The 19,373-nt window shown below is 42.5% G+C and overlaps 1 protein-coding gene across 1 annotated transcript in view; it reads left to right on the top strand.

The window, feature by feature from the left end:
• LOC124738020 (katanin p60 ATPase-containing subunit A-like 1) overlaps nt 1–19,373 on the top strand; it is a 146,574-nt gene that overhangs the window by 67,048 nt on the left and 60,153 nt on the right. The window contains exon 6 of the mRNA XM_047248600.1: nt 7,759–8,012. Within this exon, the coding sequence (XP_047104556.1) occupies nt 7,759–8,012 (254 nt within the window). The remainder of the gene's footprint in view (nt 1–7,758; nt 8,013–19,373) is intronic.

Genomic DNA, 19,373 nt, shown 5'->3' with positions numbered 1-19,373 from the left:
CCCCCACCCTGCATTAATGACTTTCCAGAACGAGTCGAACGATGATTTGCAGCCTTTGAAAAGTTCGGCATATATATATGCGAAGCTTACCTAATGTAGGCCGATGATAATAATTGTATATCTAGTCTTACATGAACGGATCCAGCCTGTTTTGGTTAGTGCTGTATGTGAACGATGCGTATTTCATTAGGATCGTTGTGTGTGTGTGTGTGTGTGTGTGTGTGTGTGTGTGTGTGTGTGTGTGCGCGCGAGTGTTTGTGTCTGTGTGTGTGTGTTTTATCGTCTCTGATGAAATGCTAAATAAAAGGGGCACGCCCAGGAATCGGGATCCAGAATTCCAAACACGTCAAGGAAGAAAGTCGTACAATAAATTGGAAGTGAACTCGCCAATTGTGGCAGTCCGGCAATAGCGAACACTTTGATCGTGACGTTGAGCACTCTGATTGCAGGAAACCAGCTGCAGCGCGTGGAGTGTCAACCAACAAGAAATTGTAATCAGACAACAGCGCGAACTTCCGGGGTCATGGTACATTCAACCGTTCGTTACCTTTTCCTCCCACCGACAACAGTACAAGAAGGAGGTGGAACTTCTTCTCTCTGCACCAGTTGTAGAGGAAGTGTATGGAGCAAAAATACGAATAACATCGCACAGACACTCACCTACATGACACATATTTTAACATTCCCACACCATCAAGAAAGAGTAAAAAAGTTAACAGTCGCACGAAAATGAGTTCACCAGTTGATTTTTATGATACAAAAATCTTTTCTTAACACCATATTCCAGCGATGTGGTCGAAAATATTAAAGAAAGAATAAAATTTTTAATGTTTAATAGCTACTCATCTTTGGTGCAGGATTGATATCTCCACCCTTTCTTTGTTCTTCATGCAGGTTGTGCGGTAAAAATTACTTTGTCTGAACGACTGAGTGATATAGTCGTGACATTCAAAACATATTTAAGAGCTGTTAACCATCAGCTATTAAAACTGTTAAACATGATGCCCAGCACAGCAGGAAAGGCGGTCTACAGATATCAGAAAGCTAAGTTAAAACTAGTAAAACATGTGCAGGCCAGGTGTTCCATAAAACAGTGTATCAATACTGAGATTTTTCTATTGTTTTATAGTGTCTGTAATACGCATGTCTTTAGGTTCTTATGAAGTAGATGTGACAGTTTTTGTTTGTTGTATGTTAGATTTTCAAGCTATTTACAACAGATTTGTTGTTGCCACTGACATACATCGTGATATTTGGAATAATTATGGGCTTGCAACTGCACATTAATCATTAATATTTGGAGTTATATTGATACTTAGAAGGTTAAAACCATTATAAATCTTTATTTTAGATCAATTTTTTGACATTAAATACATTATAAATCTTTATTTTAAATCAATTTTTTTGACATTTCGACTCTGACCAAGAATACCAGTACACCTTAGAGGTCAGTTAAGAACGTCGGATCTTGATCTAAATAAACATGCGTCAGTGTGTCGGTATTCTATTCATCACAACTTGCATGTCCTAACGGAGACATTTTTATGGTACCAATGCAAACGAATCGAGGAGCCAGACGACACCAGACGTAAGCTAGCTTCAAATAAGCGGCTACGATTACAGGGTTTTAATTAAAATCACACGAAACGTGTATTTCATTTATTTTGGTTTTAACTAAACATTGTTCGTTTCGTCACTTCAAAATCAGCAGTGTTAATTTTTTTCAGTTTAATGCTCAGCTAGGCGCTAAGTTTGCTACGAGTATTGGTAGATATTTCATCTCATGGAGTCTCAGGAAGGTTGTGAATCTCTTGTGAAAAGAGCGTTTCATTGTGTGTCACCAAGAAACTGTGACGAGCAATTGTCTCATATATATATGGTAACATTTTTGTTGTGCAGTATAGTATTCCCTATTACCGTCTACAAGTTATGGGTATCTTTTGAGAATAAATGTGAACTGTGCACAAATTACGTTTTATTAATGGCACGTCTGACTAAATATACGGCTGACATTCATATAGTCTGCCCTGAGACTCAATAGTATTAGACACGATGCCTTTGCGTTTTTTTTTTGGTCAAATTGTGTCGAGCTTGACAGGCATCTCTTCCTTATCATGAAACGCACAACTGGTTTATCTTAATATTCCCCTAAGTGGACAGTTATCTGTGGATGTGCTTCGTGGCTGAAATGTGCTTGGGCACTATCGTTTTAGAATTAAAATTTTCAGAAACTCTTGGCAATCTGTAGCACTTGAGAATGCTGGAAGAAATACAGACACTGGTAGAGTGTTGCCAACCATTCTAGCCCCCATGTACATGGGAAATCTTTGTTGGTGAGATGTTACAGTAATCGCATATAGATTATCATTACAAGAGTGCGCAGAAGGTAACATCGTGGACATTTTGATGAAGAAACCAGTGCACTGACTCCGTACGAAGTGTGAAATTCGGCGCGCCAGTACCTGCACCCTCTGAAAGTGGTACTTGTGTAAGCTCCACACTTGTTATAGCAGCCAAATGGTTAGGTTTTCATAGCACGTGGCAGAGTATGAGCACCAGCAGACGGTGAATTTTTAAACCCCTTCTTCGTGACAACTTCAGTATTCAGTGTTCTTGCATCATACTTCCACCAGATATGTAACAACACAGGAGATAATGAATGAACTGGACTTGGAACTAGAGTAGAAACATTAAATTCTGAAGTTATTCTTTCGTTGTCAAATGGCTTAAAAGGCTGGCCTGTTACAGATGAACACAGAAAATGTGTTTCATCAGATACATCATCGTCAATGCCAGTAGTGTGATATAAAAGATTTTTAAGATAAAACGATTTGTAAATTAGAAAAGTAAATAATTATGATATGATTAACTGTAGCGGCTCACATAGCCTAACTGCTTTCGTGTCCAGTCAGCCTAACCACATACTCTTTCTCTATCCAAGTAACTAAAAAAAAAAAAAAAAAACTGCTAAACTGTGGTTAATCGAAAACGAAACAAACTGCTTAAGTAGTAAACACTTACAATTATTGTGATTTATTTCGCTTCACCAAAAGTCTTCTTGAAGTAATAAAAATACAGTAAACAAAACGAGCAGGAAAAAGTTTCAACTCAAGAAAAAAGCCTATTCAAAACATTTGCAATTCAACTGTTTGTAATAGCTTAAGTAGTTAGAGATGAGGAGTTTCTTGAGCCATTTGGTGGAGGACACAGGAAACAATTCCTTCTAGAATTTAAAAGCGGGTATCAGTTCTACATCTACATATACACACATACATACTCCGCCAGCCACCGTACCGTGCGTGGCATAGGGTACCGCGTACCTCCAAGTTACGAGTATTTATCATTTCCTGTTCCACTCGCAAACAGAGCGAGGGAAAAACGACTGTCTATATGCCTCCGTATGTGCCGTAATTTCTCGTATCTTAAATTTGTAGTCCTTACGCGCAGTGTATGTTGGCGGCAGTATAATCGTTCAGCAGTCAGCTTCAAATGCCAGTTCTCTAGATTTCCACAATAGTGTTTCCTAAAAAAACGTCGCCTTCTCTTCATAGATTTCCATTTGAGTTCCCGAAGCATCTCCGTAACATTTAGGTGTTGTTCGAGCCTACAGGTAACAAATCTTGTAGCCTCCCTCTGATTCTTTGCGATGTTCTCCTTTTTATCCGACCTTGTACGTATCTCAAACACTCGAGAAGTACACAAGAACAGGCCGCACTAGCGTCCCATACACGATCTCTTTTGCAGATGAGCCACACTTTTCTAAAATTCTCCCAATAAACTGAAGTTCGACCATTCGCCTTCCCTGCCACAGTTCTCACATGCTCTTTCCATTTCATACCTCTTTGTAACGTTGTGCCCAGATATTTAAATGACGTGACTGTGTCAAGCAGGACCTACTACAGTTGTATCCGAACATTACGGGTTTGTTTTCCCTACTCATCCGCATTAACTTACATTTTTGCACACTTAGAGCTATACTGAAGAGCCGAGAAAACTGACACACGTGCCTAATATCGTGTAGGGTGTCCGCGAGCACGCAGAAGTGCCGCAACACGACGTGGCATGGTCTCGACTAATGGCTGAAGTAGTTCTGGAGGGAATTGACACTATGAATCATGCAGGGCTGTCCATAAATCCGCAAGAGTACGAGAGGGTGGAGATCTCTTCTGAACAGCACGTTGCAAGGCATCCCAGATATGATCAATAATGTTCATGTCTGAAGAGCTTGATGGCCAGAGAAAGTGTTTAAACTCAAAAGAGTGTTTTTGGAGCCACTTGGTAGCAATTCTGGACGTGTGGGGTGTCTCGCATTTCCCTGCTGAAATTGCCCAAGTCCGTCGGAATGCACAATGGACACGAATGGATGCAGGTGATCAGACAGGATGCTTACGTACGTGTCACCTGTCAGAGTCGTATCTAGACGTATCAGGGTTCCCATATCACTCCAATTGTACACTCCCTACACCATTAGAGGGCCTCCACCAGCTTGAACAGTTCCCTGCTGACATGCAGAGTCCATGGATTCATGAGGCTGTCTCCACACCCAACCACATCCATCCACTCGATGCAATTTGGAACAAGATTCGTCTGACCAGGTAACATGTTTCTAGTCATCAACAGTTCAATATCGGTGTTGACGCACCTAGGAGAGACGTAAGGGTTTGTGTCATGCTGTCATCAAAGGTGCATGAGTGGGCCTTTGGCTCCGAAAGCCCATATCGATGAAGTTTCTCAGCTTTTTCCGAACTTTGTTATTAAACCATGTTCGATCTTTTCGATCCGTAAACCACGTACTAGGCACAAAACTTTGCAGACCACGATTTTCAATCTCCTTAAACTTTGCCCATAATTCCTCTACGTCCATCTTACTGGAACTAAGTAATGTCAGTTCACCAAATGAGATGCTAAAACTGCTTATCTGCTGCTTATAGCAGAAACACTCTCCTAGCTTCTTCACTGGTTTATTAACTTTCGTAACCGTAATGCTATAATGAGACCATGGTCGCTAATCCCCATTTTTATACCACCGTTGTAGATAAGTTCTAGCCTATATGTAGCTACAAGGTCTAAGATTTTCCACTGCGCGCGGGGTGCCGAACTAGTTGCTCAAGACAGTCTTCAGAAAACATGTTCAACAGTACTTTGCACGACTGTTCCTCTGTAACCCCGCAGTAAGTGCATAGACATCCCAGTCTATACTCAGTAGGTTAAAGACGCCTCCAACTAGTATTGCAAGATCTGGGTTTTTACGTGCTACTGACCATACAATTTCTTTTGACGACTCTAGAACCGGTAGAGCGGTATCGGATTGCTGGTAAAATCATCCAACAATTATCTTAATTTCACCTAGACTTGTTATACGCGACCAAATAACTTGCCTGTCCCACTCAACATCGACTTCAATAGAGACTATATTTTTGTCAACTGCAATGAACACGGACCCTCCTATGGCCTCTAACCCGTCTTTCTGATATGTGTTCTGTTCCACTACTCGCTAAATATCTCAGAGTTTCCACTTCAGGTTTCAGCCAGCTCTCGGGCCCAAGAATAATCTGAGCACGAGAACTTTCCTGGAGGCCAATAAATTCGGGAACTTTGTTACGAATACCTCGTCATTTTACTGAGAAAATTTTGACAGTCGAAGTGTCTTTACTCTGAATGCGGTCTGACTTTCCTTGCTGTGTAATGACTGGCGAGTGTTCATCGTAGTACCGCAGACTATCACCTAGCCTAAAAAGCCCTCATATGCACTCTACAAGTACACTGCTACCCGAGTCGCTGCTTGCTTTTTGTAGTATATCCTTGACCTATCAAGGGGTTGTGCTACAAATCCCCACTCGTTAATGCAGATGTAGGAATCTGCAGCCAAGACCGTCACAGAGTCAACAAATCCTTTGGCTGAGACCCTCCCCTCGGCTCCAAATCAAGGACCCTGACCAACTCTGAGAACAAAGCTGCGAACTCTGAGCTCTGCTTGCACCCCACACGCAAGACACCAGCCTTCACCATCTCCGCCAACCACGTGTATGAACTGAGACTTCGTTGTTACCTACATGATCCACAACAGCAGACGACTTCACCATGCACGCTTGACAGACGGAAGCAGGGCTGCCTCCACACCTCAGATGAGGTCCCCCAGCAGACAATCCGAGTGCACACTGGCTTTCTTTCCAACCCTAACGCTGTCTATCTAGAGATCACCATAATGTTGCAGATCCTGATAACTAGCATAACTCCCCCACCCCCCATGTGCCTGTTCGGACCCTGCTGAAGCAGCGGACACACGTCCACACATAGAGTGAACGGGCGAGGCCAGACTGCTAGTCTCCACATTGGACCTCCATCTCGAGTGACACAAATGCGTTACCACCCGCCAGTCACCATTCTGTGAGGGCAGATTCATCGCATCGGGTACATAGGAGGTGCCTCGGCAGCAGAGCCCTTGGGCGAAACAAGCGACACACGAAGTGTCCCATGCGACGCGCCAGGTTCTCCGCGAGTGCTACACCTATAGGCAGCAGCCTGAAGGTGATTGACTGTAGCCAAAAGTGCATTCAGCAGTTTCCAAACTGTGGCCACCTCCTTCTGCGTCCGCATACATACGCACATCCTACCCATTGTAGCAAGTCTAACTGAAGAAGTAAACTGTAAAAGCAGACTGAATCCTAGATATGCAACTTGCTAACCTTCTGGTGTGTCACTAATGGACGCTGATGCATTAATGGTACAAATGGCTCTGAGCACTATGGAACTTAACTTCTGAGGTCATCAGTCTCCTAGAACTCAGAACTACTTAAACCTAAGTAACCTAAGGACATCACACACATCCATGCCCGAGGCAGGATTCGAACCTGCGACCGTAGCGGTCGCGCTGCTCCAGACTGTAGCGCCTAGAACCGCTCGGCCACTCCGGCCGGCGATGCATTAATGTTGATTCGACTTGTCCGATTAACCTAACTATTCTTTCCTTCATCAAATTTCATTTAACCCCCTTCCATCACACCTGTCCGCCCTCCACAAGGTTAATTCTTCCTTATACTGGAAACCACTGTTGAAGGTGCAGGTGCAGATGCAGATGCTGAATATGTGCTGCACTGATTACCATACAGGGCTTCTGCACAGCGTGTTGACCTCTGCTCATTCTGGTATCTTAATAATGCCGGTTTTTTTATTGGTCTTTTGTAATTACTCCATACATATTTTGAGTGAGTAAACTTATGAAGGTGAGAGCTTGTTAGGCAAAGGCAGTGGGATACCGAGCTCTCACTCTCGGAGCGTTATACATTCCTGGCCATTAAAACTGCAACACCAGTAAGGACAGAAAATAACGAAATTTACTAACTGTGCGGATACAGTACAGTAGGAAGAATACATGATTAGATATTTAGGTGAGTTGAAGTATACAGTGACCGAAATTTAGTACACAGAGTGGTAATTTCTGGGGACTCTAATTGCTGTGCGTAGAGCCCAACTAAGCTTGGATGGAAAACACGGGCTATCATTTCATGCTGCTTCAACTCGGTGCCAGAACGTATCAGTGGTTTGTGAGTGGTGGCGCACCAATTCGTCGGCAACCTATGACCGAACGTTTATATTTGGTACAAGATTTAGACCACGTGCTGTCCAGGATAACAGTCGAAACCTCTCTGTACCGATGGAGGTCATGACGGGCAAATTGCGGTCCTGCGAAATGTTTCCAGAAGTTGGTGCTTCAGTTTTAACTTCCAGTGGCGCACGTGGCATGCCTGGCGTTTGCAGGTCCGCCTGCTGTTCGCGGAGGCGCGATCACGGGCGCCCAGTGTGATCTTCATCGACGAGGTGGACGCGCTATGCTGCGCGCGCGGCTCCCCCAGCGAGCACGAGGCGTCGCGCCGCTTCAAGGCTGAGCTGCTGGTCGCCATGGACGGGCTGTTGTCGGGGACAGGCGTGGGCGCCGGCAAGAGCCAGCCGCACGTCGTCCTCGTCGCCGCTACCAATCACCCCTGGGACCTGGACGACGCCTTCCTCAGGAGGTAGGCAACGTCACAACGGGTCAGTTTTGAGTATTACCTCAAAAAATCGAGCTGCGACTTGCTGATAGTTTTCGTCCCTCTCTACATACTCACCCTTCAATGTAACACAGTTTTACCATCAATGGATGACTTGGCACCCACCTTGGTTGTAAAAGTTCGCAATTTGGCTGATCGAGAACTCTGGGGAAAGAGGAAAAACTGAGTGGGTGTCATGTCAGGATATTATGGGGAGTGATGGAAAATTAGACTGGTCAAAGAAGCAGCATGTTTGACTGTGTCCAGTGAAGAATGAATTGGGGAGATGTTGTGAAGCGAAACACCCTCCTGCACAGCTTCCTGTACTGCTGTATATTGGCTCCCTCCCCCAACATCATCAGGGAGTTTCAGTATTTCGCTCTATGAGCGTCGTTTAATAAATAATACCCCATCTTTTGCATCCACAAATATACACTAGTCTGCAAAACTTAACGAAACTAACTTTCGTTATGTATGTGACTGCCAAATAACGTAGCTAGATGAAACTTGGACCATAAATACACTACTGGCCATTAAAATTGCTACACCATGAAGATGACGTGCTGCAGACGCGAAATTTGACCGACAGGAAGAAGATGCTGTGGTACGCAAATGATTAGCTTTTCAGAACATTCACACAAGGTTGGCACCGGACGCGACACCTACAACGTGCTGACATAAGAAAAGTTTCCAACCGATTTGTCATACACAAACAGCAGTTGACCGGCGTTGCCTGGTGAAACGTTGCTGTGATGCCTCGTGTAAGGAGGAGAAATGTGTAGCATCACATTTCCGACTCTGATAAAGGTCGGATTGTAGCCTATCGCGATTGCGTTTTATCGTATCGCGACATTGCTGCTCGCGTTGGTCGAGATCCAATGACTGTTAGCAGAATATGGAATCGGTGGGTTCTGGAGGCTAATACGGAACGCCGTGCTGCATCCCAACGGCCTCGCATCACTAGCAATCGAGATGACAGGCACCTTATCCACATGCCTGTAACGGATCGTGCAGCCGCGTCTTGATCCCCGAGTCGTCAGATGGGGACGTTTGCAAGACTAAAACCATCTTCACGAACAGTTCGACGACGTTTGCAGCAGCATGGACTGTCAGCTCGGAGACCATGGCTGCAGTTACCCTTGACGCTGCATCACAGACAGGAGCGCCTGCGATGGTGTACTCAACGACGAACATGAGTGCGCGAATGGCAAAACGTAATTTTTTCGGATGAATCCAGGTTCTGTTTACAGCATCATGATGGTCGCATCCGTGTTTTGCGACATTGCGGTGAACGCACATTAGAAGCATGTATTCGTCATCGCCATACTGGCGTATCACCCGGCGTGATGGTATGGGGTGCCATTGGTTACACGTCTCGGTCACCTCTTGTGCGCACTGACGGCACTTTGAACAGTGGACGTTACATTTCCGATGTGTTACGACCCGTGGCTCTACCCTTCATTCGATCCCTGCGAAACCCTACATTTCAGAAGGATAATGCACGACCGCATGTTGCAGGTGCTGTACGGGCCTTTCTGGATACAGAAAATGTTCGACTGCTGCCCTGGCCAGCACATTCTCCAGATCTCTCACCAATTGAAAACGTCTGGTCAATGGTGGGCGAGCAACTGGCTCGTCACGATACGCCAGTCCCTTCTCTTGATGAAATGTGGTATCCTGTTGAAGCTGCATGGTCAGCTGCACCTGTACACGCCATCCAAGCTCTGTTTGACTCAATACCCAGGCGTATCAAGGCCGTTAATACGGCCAGAGGTGGTTGTTGTGGGTACTGATTTCTCGGGATCTATGCACTCAAATTGCGTGAAAGTGTAATCACATGTCAGTTCTAGTATAATATATCTGTCCAATGAATACGCGTTTATCATCTGCATTTCTTTTTTGTGTAGTAATTTTAATGGCCAGTAGTGTAGAATGAAGTGCTGCTGTGTAGTACAGAGGGTGCCTGAAACAAATACACAATGAGACGAACAGAAATGACACTGAAATCATTAGAATTCACGATGGTCCTAGACACTAAAAAAGATGGGACATGGTCATTAATAGGGTGTGTAATGACAACGGACGGCAATGCCGTGCAGTGTCCTCCCATGCTTGACGTATCCTGACGTGGGAAGCGGTAGGAACACGTAATCCATCAGAAACATTGTTGAACGTTATTGTTTTGGTGATCGAGATGTTACGGTGTGGGGAGAGAGAATATTGCTTGGGTGCACTCACCTCGTAATCTTTCAACACAGCAAATTCACTGGTCAACGTTATTGCGACACTGTACTCGTTCCACATATCTGACTTCATTTTTATGGATGACAACGCACGGCAGCCTCGAACAGCGAGCGCAGGAGGCGCAGCTCTTGGATCGAGAGGATATTGGGCTAACAGACTACCCTGCCCGTTCCCCTAAATTAAATACCATCGAACACGTGTTGACGGCGTTGGAAGACGTATTACAGCACGTCCACATACAGCAACGACCATCCAACAGTTGTCAGTCGCTCTGGTGGAGAAATGTAACGTCCTACCACGAGAACTCGTTCCTAGCACCGGAGCACGTTGCAGAGCATGCAATGCCATCCGCAGTGATCAGCCGCCCACTTAAGAAAAATGTCCCGCCGTTTGTGATGTCCAGGAGATTATCATAAATCGCAGTGACTAAAGGGTAATTGTTGCCTTCGAATAAAAGTTACATTTTTATTCTTCTCATTGCATATTTCTTTCAGTTACCTCGGATATTATACGGTAGGAATCGTTTCTATGCATGTTCCAAGTATCATCTAGATGAGTTACTTAGCAGTGAAACATAATACGAAAGTTATTCGGTGCTTAACTTTTGCACATCAGTATATGCAGAGTGAACATCAATAAAACCGCCTCGGGTATTATACGGGAGGAATTGTTTCCACGCATGTTCCAAGTATCATCTAGGTGCGTTTCTTAGCAGTGAGACATAATGCGAAAGTTATTTGGTGCTTAACTTTTGCACACCAGTGTATGCAGAGTGAACATCAATAAAACCGACGAACTGCAGGGACAGATTCGTGACTAGAAGTGGAGGAAAAAGGGTTCTATGGACATATGGCCCAAAATACATCGTTGTCACGGTAGATGGCTCTGACGACTGAAAGCTCCTCTGATCTCATGCCGTGTGTTCCTTGTGTGTTACAGGCTGTGTGTAAGCTGCAGAATGGTGTGATATTCATGTCGGGAACAAGCTGACATGGTGTCTGTGTACGAACAAGCAGATAGGAACGGTCGAAAGACAGCAGAGCTAAACCAAAACAAGTACCTTCACAGACACCAACCACGTAACACAACATTTCAACCCCTTTCTCGACGTTTGTGTGATCACATAATCGTACCTTGGCTTACACCATGTTTGCGGGCCACTTGCCTGGAGCTTGCACTAGTCTTTGTCTCAATATCCCGTAACCCGGTCCTCCAAATCTGGTACACGCACAGTCCGCCGCCTCCCTGCGCGTTCGTCTTTCTGAAAGGGCCTATGATCACACAAACGTCCAAAAAGGGCTTAAAATGTTGTGCTATTTGGTTCAGATCTGTGGGGATACTTGTTTTGGTATAGCCGTGCTGCCTCTCGACCGTTTCCATCTGCTTGGCAGTATACAAACCACATCTCGGCTTGTTCCCGATGTGAATACCACACCATTCTGCTGCTTACAGTACGCTGCATCAACCACAAGCCTGCAACACGCAAGGAACACACGGCACGTGCTTAGAGGAACTTTCATTCGTCAGAGCCATCTACAGTGGTAACGATGCATTTCCGGGCACATGTTGATAGGACTTTTTTCCTCTATTTACAGTCAGGAATCCGTCGCTGCCGTTTGTCGGTTTTATTAATGTTCACCCTCTATAGCATATTGTCCTTTTAGGTGCTTCAAATTTGATGCTTATTCTGACGTGTCTGAAGTTTCGAACTATTCCAACGGATGACAGAGCCTTAAGCCTAGTTAACACGACGACATTGGGTTGCGCCACTCCTTGCGGTGAATGAGTTGTACGCAAGTGGTTTCATATATGGCTGTAGACACGGCGACACCAGTATACACCTCAGTTTCGTCGTTTTGTGGGTCCCTTTGTCGTGTCTGAAATGAAAAGTTTTGGCAGCTGCACGTTGCACGAGTTGTAATGGAGTTAAAGCTTGTTGTGTGGAATCGCAGCATAAGAAAAAAATTAGAAAATTGTTTCGATTCGTGACTAGATGAATAAAAAACGTCAGCTCGGTTGCTCAGCATCCTTGAAATAATTTATAACAGAAGATCCAAGAAATTCTAATTATCTTACAATGTCACCAGAACTGTTCACGTTTCTTCTAAATAGAGTTAATTATGCGATAGGGAATAAAGCTAATGTAATGCATGAAGCACTGTCGCCAGAACTGAAATTACATATCATATTACGTGGATTACAATCGAGAACACTCGGCATGCTATAAGATAGGTTTCAGTTGATGATGACGCTATTTCATTAACACCAATAATTATTAACATTAGCAGTAATAATTATTAACATTAGCAATAATAATTACTCGAAGCCGGCCGCATTAAGAAGAGAGTGGTTTGCAAACTACTCTCCTGAAGATACATCTTTACAGTGTCAATATTTCAAAATTCTAACATGTGAATGGGGAGCACTGCAGCGACGTTTTAAATAGATGAATATAGAATAAAGAATGCAGGTTTTTGAATTTGTATAGCCTTCCTTCCTGTCAACAATATTCCTTAACAAAGAGTTGGCCAACTCGAACGATGGTATTTTAGTCCTGTAGACTAGAGGATTGCCACAGCTAGAATTACACTTGCTTGTATTTTTCTTAATTCAGTTGTATATGTGCTCCTAACTCAATAAATTGTGCCCTGCAGCTCAGATATTGTCAAACCATCTATGTTATGATCGCGCATGACGGTCTCAGCGGCAGCAATATGTTGCCTATTTTTGTAATCAGCGTCACTGAAATCCCACAAACATTAATGCAAATCATAGATATCCAAAAAGCGAACATTATTCTCCGTTCCCCACTTCACATTTCAGTTTGTCTACACCCTACGAACACACATAACCTCAAAACTCATGCAGCTAGTGTCACCAAAGTTGGACCACGCCGAAAGTGTTTAGATTCACCAACGAGTTGCGCAAACAAGTGGCGCGCTTGCGCAGTGGCCGGTAGCGCAGTTGCTGCAACCTAGAGTCGTCGTGTAAACTAGGCTTTAGTGAACCAACAAAATGACATCTACACAAGGTACTCGTCATAGCAATGTGCTGTAACTGAATTACATATATAAAAAATAAAACGTAGCGAACATGCATAAGCGTTTGTGTGCAGTGTATAGTAATGGTGCAATTGAAGGAAATACTGTTGGGCAATGGCTAATGATAGTTAAAGTGTTAGGAAGAGCAGAAACTGAGCTCCATGGCCGGACACGTCTGGGACGTCCTGTCACAGTCAGAGGTGTAAAAATTCTTCTTCCAGCATGCCTGCCCCTGTCTCCGCCGCAACCATTAAAGCAGCCCAACCTGCTGCAGCGAGACAGAAGAGTACCTGTTTACTGACACAGTGGTTAAATCAGGCCAACTCGGGTGGCCATAAGTCTGGCAAGCTTCACGGTACCCGCTCAGCCAGCCGCAGCTGACAACAGGTAGCGCTATTTATCCAACGTGACTACAGAATAGACAGGTATAGTAGTTTCATTGCTGCTCATTTATAAATAAGTGTGGGAGCAGCATAATGAACAAACCTGACTTTAAGGACATTGAGGAGAAATTGAGAATTGGGAAACATAAACCAGTCACGAAACAGAGCAGGGGAAATGTTTTCATGTGTTTATAAGATTCAAATAAGTCGGTAGGTGTCTCGCAATGCAAATTGTGTAAAAAGTTAGTAACAATCGTTCGAGGATTTCTGGTATGTTAAGATATGTGTGTAAATTTGACCATCAGTTTCCTCCCTCCATACACATTTTGAACAACGACAAAGACTTAGTGACTGACAAGTGTGTGGAAATGCGTGTTAAGGACTTGAGGCCATTAAGCAGTACATAGGTTTTCTAAATTTGGGGCGAACATTGATCCAAATACGAAAAAACTATGGCTTAGAGGATGGTGAAAACCACATTCTGGTGGTATGTAACGTACTTGGAGGGAAGGAAGATTGGATTTAACGTCCCTTCGACGTCGAGTTCATTAGAGACTGAGCGCAAGCTCGGATGGTGTCAGAGAGGGGGAGGGAAATCGGCCCTGCCCTTTCAAAGGAACCATCCCAGCATTTGCCTGGAGCAGTTTAGGGAAATCACAGAAAACCTAGATTTGTATTACTTTTGAATGCATTATGGGAACAGCAGTGATCAATAAAATTGTAAATAATTACTATTAAAAACAGTCTTGATCACAATTTATTTTATAAGGTGACCGGTTTCGACCACTGCTGTGGTCATCTTCAGACCTACAAGATGTATACAAAGCACTAATTAGAGGGCTACATACATTAATGAAAATACATAGAGTTATACGGCTATAAAACGTTGAATTACCATTGAGTGGAAACCCCTTTCTGTTGGAGAATCACAACTGGAGAAACCAGTGCACGTCTTACTTTATATAATGGAGGCTCCACCCACTTCTGACTACATGATGTCATTATTAACCAATGAGTTATAAGTCGAATTACAATTTAAAATTTCTTAGTTAAAAGAACATTGTCAAGAATTAGAAATAAATATACATTAAACTTTGCTTATTTAACAGCTATTGTCAATTAAAAAGCGTTAAAAATATTTAAAAATGTAGGAAAATGAACTTCAGTTTGGCAATACATGGGTTGCCCTCTCGTGGCCTGTCAGTGAACCATTTGAAACCACTGGTTGCTATGGTGAAGTTAGACGCCGTTACAAAGATGAAGGAGCAAGCTTTTTCCACTGAAGTTGTTGTAGAGTCGATAGTTGAACTAGTGGTTGCCATGGTGAGGACAAACGCCAATGCAAAGATGTGGCAGCAGGCTTCTTTCCAATGAAGTTGTTGCAAAGTGGAATGGAAAAGACTGTGGCGTCAGACGATGTATTATTGAGCAGCAACTTGTCTTTATTGAAACGAAAAGAGTAAGCTACAATAATCTGTAGCTGATATATATAACTCTTGCTGCACAAATACGCTATGAAGTAGTTGACTGTATATATGAAACATTATCTATGAAGTTAGTATGTAGATTACCAGTGCCATTTTTTTTATAAGGCATTGCTATTCTTCAAGTTACATACCAGTCATATAAGCAATTAAAATTGAAAGAATTTAAAATTATAAAATTATTAAATTATGAGCCATTGTCAATAATACAATAAAACGATGTGAATTAGCAGTCTAAAAGCATAAAAGCAATAATTCTAAAACAGGTAGTCAATCATAAAATAATGTTTGGTAAAAATCAATTACAATGTAAAGATAAAATTATTTGCTAAAAGTCTTAATAATTAGAAAGACCTTTTTTTAAAACAAATACAGAAGAGTAGACATTCTAAAGCAGATCATCGAAAAGCTCAAAGAAATGTTTGTCTTTGAACTGAAGTTGTTCGTTTAAAACAGATAATGGATTACTTTTGTGAAGTGAAAAAATTTCAATTTCTTCTAAGGTATTTAGCAGTGGTCCTTTTGGCACAGTATGTAATATTTTCAAATTCCTAGAAATGCAACCCTCAGAATGATTGTATTCATCAAGATGTTGACCAAATATTGATTTGATACGTGCAGCACCAGTAGTATGTTCTCTGAAACGTGTTAAAAAGTTTCGGCCAGTTTGGCCAATATACTGTTTCTCACAGTCATTACATATTACTTTATAAACACCTGACTTTTGGTATCTATTTGAGTCTCCAATTGTGTGTTTCAGTTTCATCTGTAGGGGGTTATTAGTTTTAAATGCTATTGCCACGCTTGTGTTCTTAAATAATTTATTTATTTTATCTGAGATAGGTCCCATGTATGTCATTTGTGTAAATCTCTTCTTGGAATTTATAACGGCATCATTTTTTTCTTGTAATTTTTTTTAATCTTGTAATTTTTTTCTTGTAATTTTTTTTTTCTTGTAATTTTTTTTTTTTGTAATTTTTTTTTTTTTTGTAATTTTTTTATATAACAGATCAACCTGATGGGAATTATAATTGTTAGCAACTGCTATCTGTTTTAATGTATCAATTTCCTTTTGGATTGCATCATGTTGGAGAGGTAATCTCAGTATCCTATGTATCATAGTTTTAAAAAATGCCATTTTGTATCTTAATGGATGGCATGATGTAGCATTTATTATTACGTCGGTTGATGTGGGTTTTCTATAAATAGAAATATTATGTCTTCCATTCTGTTTTGTAATTGTGAGGTCAAGGAAATTAATACTATTTTTACTTTCATGTTCTACTGTAAATACAAGTTTTGGATGTAAATTATTTAAGTTGTTAGCGAAAGAATCAATTTCTTCCTTAGAGCCGTTATATAATAGCAGTGTGTCGTCAACATATCTTTTGTAGTATATAATTTTATTTGTTATTTCTGGATTATTTTTGAAAAATTGGATTTCAACATAGTTGACGAAGATATCTGCTATAGTGCTAGCCAGGGAATTTCCCATTGCAAGTCCATCTTCTTGTATGTATATTTTATTATTAAATGAAAAATAATTAAAATCTAGAGTAATTCTTAACAGTTCAATGAATTCTACTATTTCTTTGGGGCTCATGATTTTGTGATGCGTTAAGTTATCATTAATAATAGAGATAGTCTCTTGAATAGGTATATTTGTGTAAAGATTTGTGATGTCTAACGATGCATTTTCCTACATTTTTAAATATTTTTAACGCTTTTTAATTGACAATAGCTGTTAAATAAGCAAAGTTTAATGTATATTTATTTCTAATTCTTGACAATGTTCTTTTAACTAAGAAATTTTAAATTGTAATTCGACTTATAACTCATTGGTTAATAATGACATCATGTAGTCAGAAGTGGGTGGAGCCTCCATTATATAAAGTAAGACGTGCACTGGTTTCTCCAGTTGTGATTCTCCAACAGAAAGGGGTTTCCACTCAATGGTAATTCAACGTTTTATAGCCGTATAACTCTATGTATTTTCATTAATGTATGTAGCCCTCTAATTAGTGCTTTGTATACATCTTGTAGGTCTGAAGATGACCACAGCAGTGGTCGAAACCGGTCACCTTATAAAATAAATTGTGATCAAGACTGTTTTTAATAGTAATTATTAACCTAGATTTGGATGGCCGAACGCAGGTTTGAACCGTCACCCTCCCTAAGGGGAGTCCAGGGTGCTAACCGCTGCGCCACCTCGATCCGTCTTCAGATATGTACTTTTTTAGTTTAACGTAACAAGGAAAGCGAACTTCGTATTTGCTACAATAGATTTAGGGAATTTAGAATGAACTATTTTGGCTGATCCATTCAGCGAACGCGCAATACACATCCCGCGAAAAGAAATTAAAATTCGATTACCTGTGGCCATATCTAGCTGGAAATTTCCAAAGTTACAAGAACTAGACTTCCAAAACCTACCTGTAGTTGCCGTTGCAGTATAATAGACATCTTCAGGTTCCTAGGAGAAAAAGGTTTCGGCTTTCAGAGATGGTTCTGCTGACTACAGAAAACATTTATTAGAGGTGACCACTAATATGTGTGTGACTGGTTCTGATCTATCTTCCTACCACAGTTGTGCAAGGACGCTCTGTGAGTGTTTTAGGAATTTGTGTTGAACCTAAAACCTGCAAGGTAGGAAGACACCATCTCATGCATGCAGAATTCGGAAGAGTGCAGCAGTACGGACAGTGATATAATCAGACAATGATCCCAATATCGGTTCCATTACACTCCCTGTAAAGGAAACATTATTGCTAACAGAAATCAGTGTACGGGTTCAGGCGTAACTACACACATCAAAAAAAGTTTTGCATTACCCCGGTTTCCAGAACTCCTGAAGATAGACATTGACTATGGGTATTTTACCACAGACACAGTCCCTTTGACCGTTCAGAGATATCAGTAAACTTTCCCAAAGATGTAAACAACCATGCATGAGCAGCGCCTATTAGACGGAGGGGGTCCGACAGCCAGTCAGTCCCAGTCAGTCCCAGTCATTCCACCAGGAAGGAGGTACACTGCTCGTGTTGTCTGTACTTCAACCGTACCTAGACGGTCAATACCGCGGTTCGATCGAGTCCTCACTGTTTCTTTGTGCCAAGAGGGCTCTCAAAAAGGGAAGTGTCTAGGCGCTACAGCGTGTACCAAAGCGATGAGTTTCTGACATGGAGGAGATACAGAGAGATAGGAGATGTCGATGACATGCTTCGCTCAGGCCGCCCAAGGGCTACTACTGCAATGGATGACTGCTATCTACAGATTATGGCTCGGAGGAACTCTGACAGCAACGCCAGCAGGTTGAATAACGCTTTTCGTGCAGCCACAGTACGTCGTGTTACGACTCGAATTGTACGCAATAGGCTGCACGATGAGCAGCTTCAGTCCCGACGTCCATGGCGAGATCCATCTTTGCAAGCGCGACATCACGCAGCACAGTACAGAAGGGCCCAACAACATGCCGAATGGACCGCTTAGGACTGGCATCACGTTCTCTTCACTGATGAGTGTTGCATATGCCTTCAACTAGACAATCGTCGGAGACGTGTTTGGAGGCAACCCGGTCAGGGTGAACGCCTTAGACACACTGTCCAGCGACTGCAGCAAGGTGGAGGTTCCCTGCTGTTTTGGGGTGGCATTTTATTGGGCCGACGTACAACGCTGGCGACCATGGAAGGCGCCGTAATGGCTGTATGACATGTGAATGCCATCCTCTGACCAATAGTGCAACGACATCGGCAGCATATTGACGAGACATTCGTCTTCACGGACGACAATTCGCGCTCCCATCATGCACATCTTGAGAATGACTTCCTTCAGGATAACGACATCGCTCGACTAGTGTGGCAAGCATGTTCTCCAGTCATGAACCCTATCGAACATGCCTGGCATAGATTGAAAAGGGCTGTTTATGGACGACGTGACCCACCAACCATTCTGAGAGATCTAGGTGAATCGCCATTGAGGAGTGGAACAATCTGGACCAACAGTGCCTTGATGAAGTTGTGGATAGTATGCCACGACGAATACAGGCATACATCCATGTAAGCGGACGTGCTACTGGGTATTAGAGGTACCGCAGTGTACAGCAATCTGGACGACCACCTCTGAAGGTCTCGCTGTATGGTAGTACAACATGCATTGTGTTGCTTTCATGAGCAATAAAAAGGGCAGAAATGATGT

This window comes from Schistocerca piceifrons, chromosome 1 (assembly GCF_021461385.2).
Source record: "Schistocerca piceifrons isolate TAMUIC-IGC-003096 chromosome 1, iqSchPice1.1, whole genome shotgun sequence".
Lineage (NCBI taxonomy): Eukaryota > Metazoa > Arthropoda > Insecta > Orthoptera > Acrididae > Schistocerca > Schistocerca piceifrons.
The sequence above is the reverse complement of the archived record's forward strand: the minus strand, read 5'-3'. Positions and strand labels throughout refer to the sequence as shown.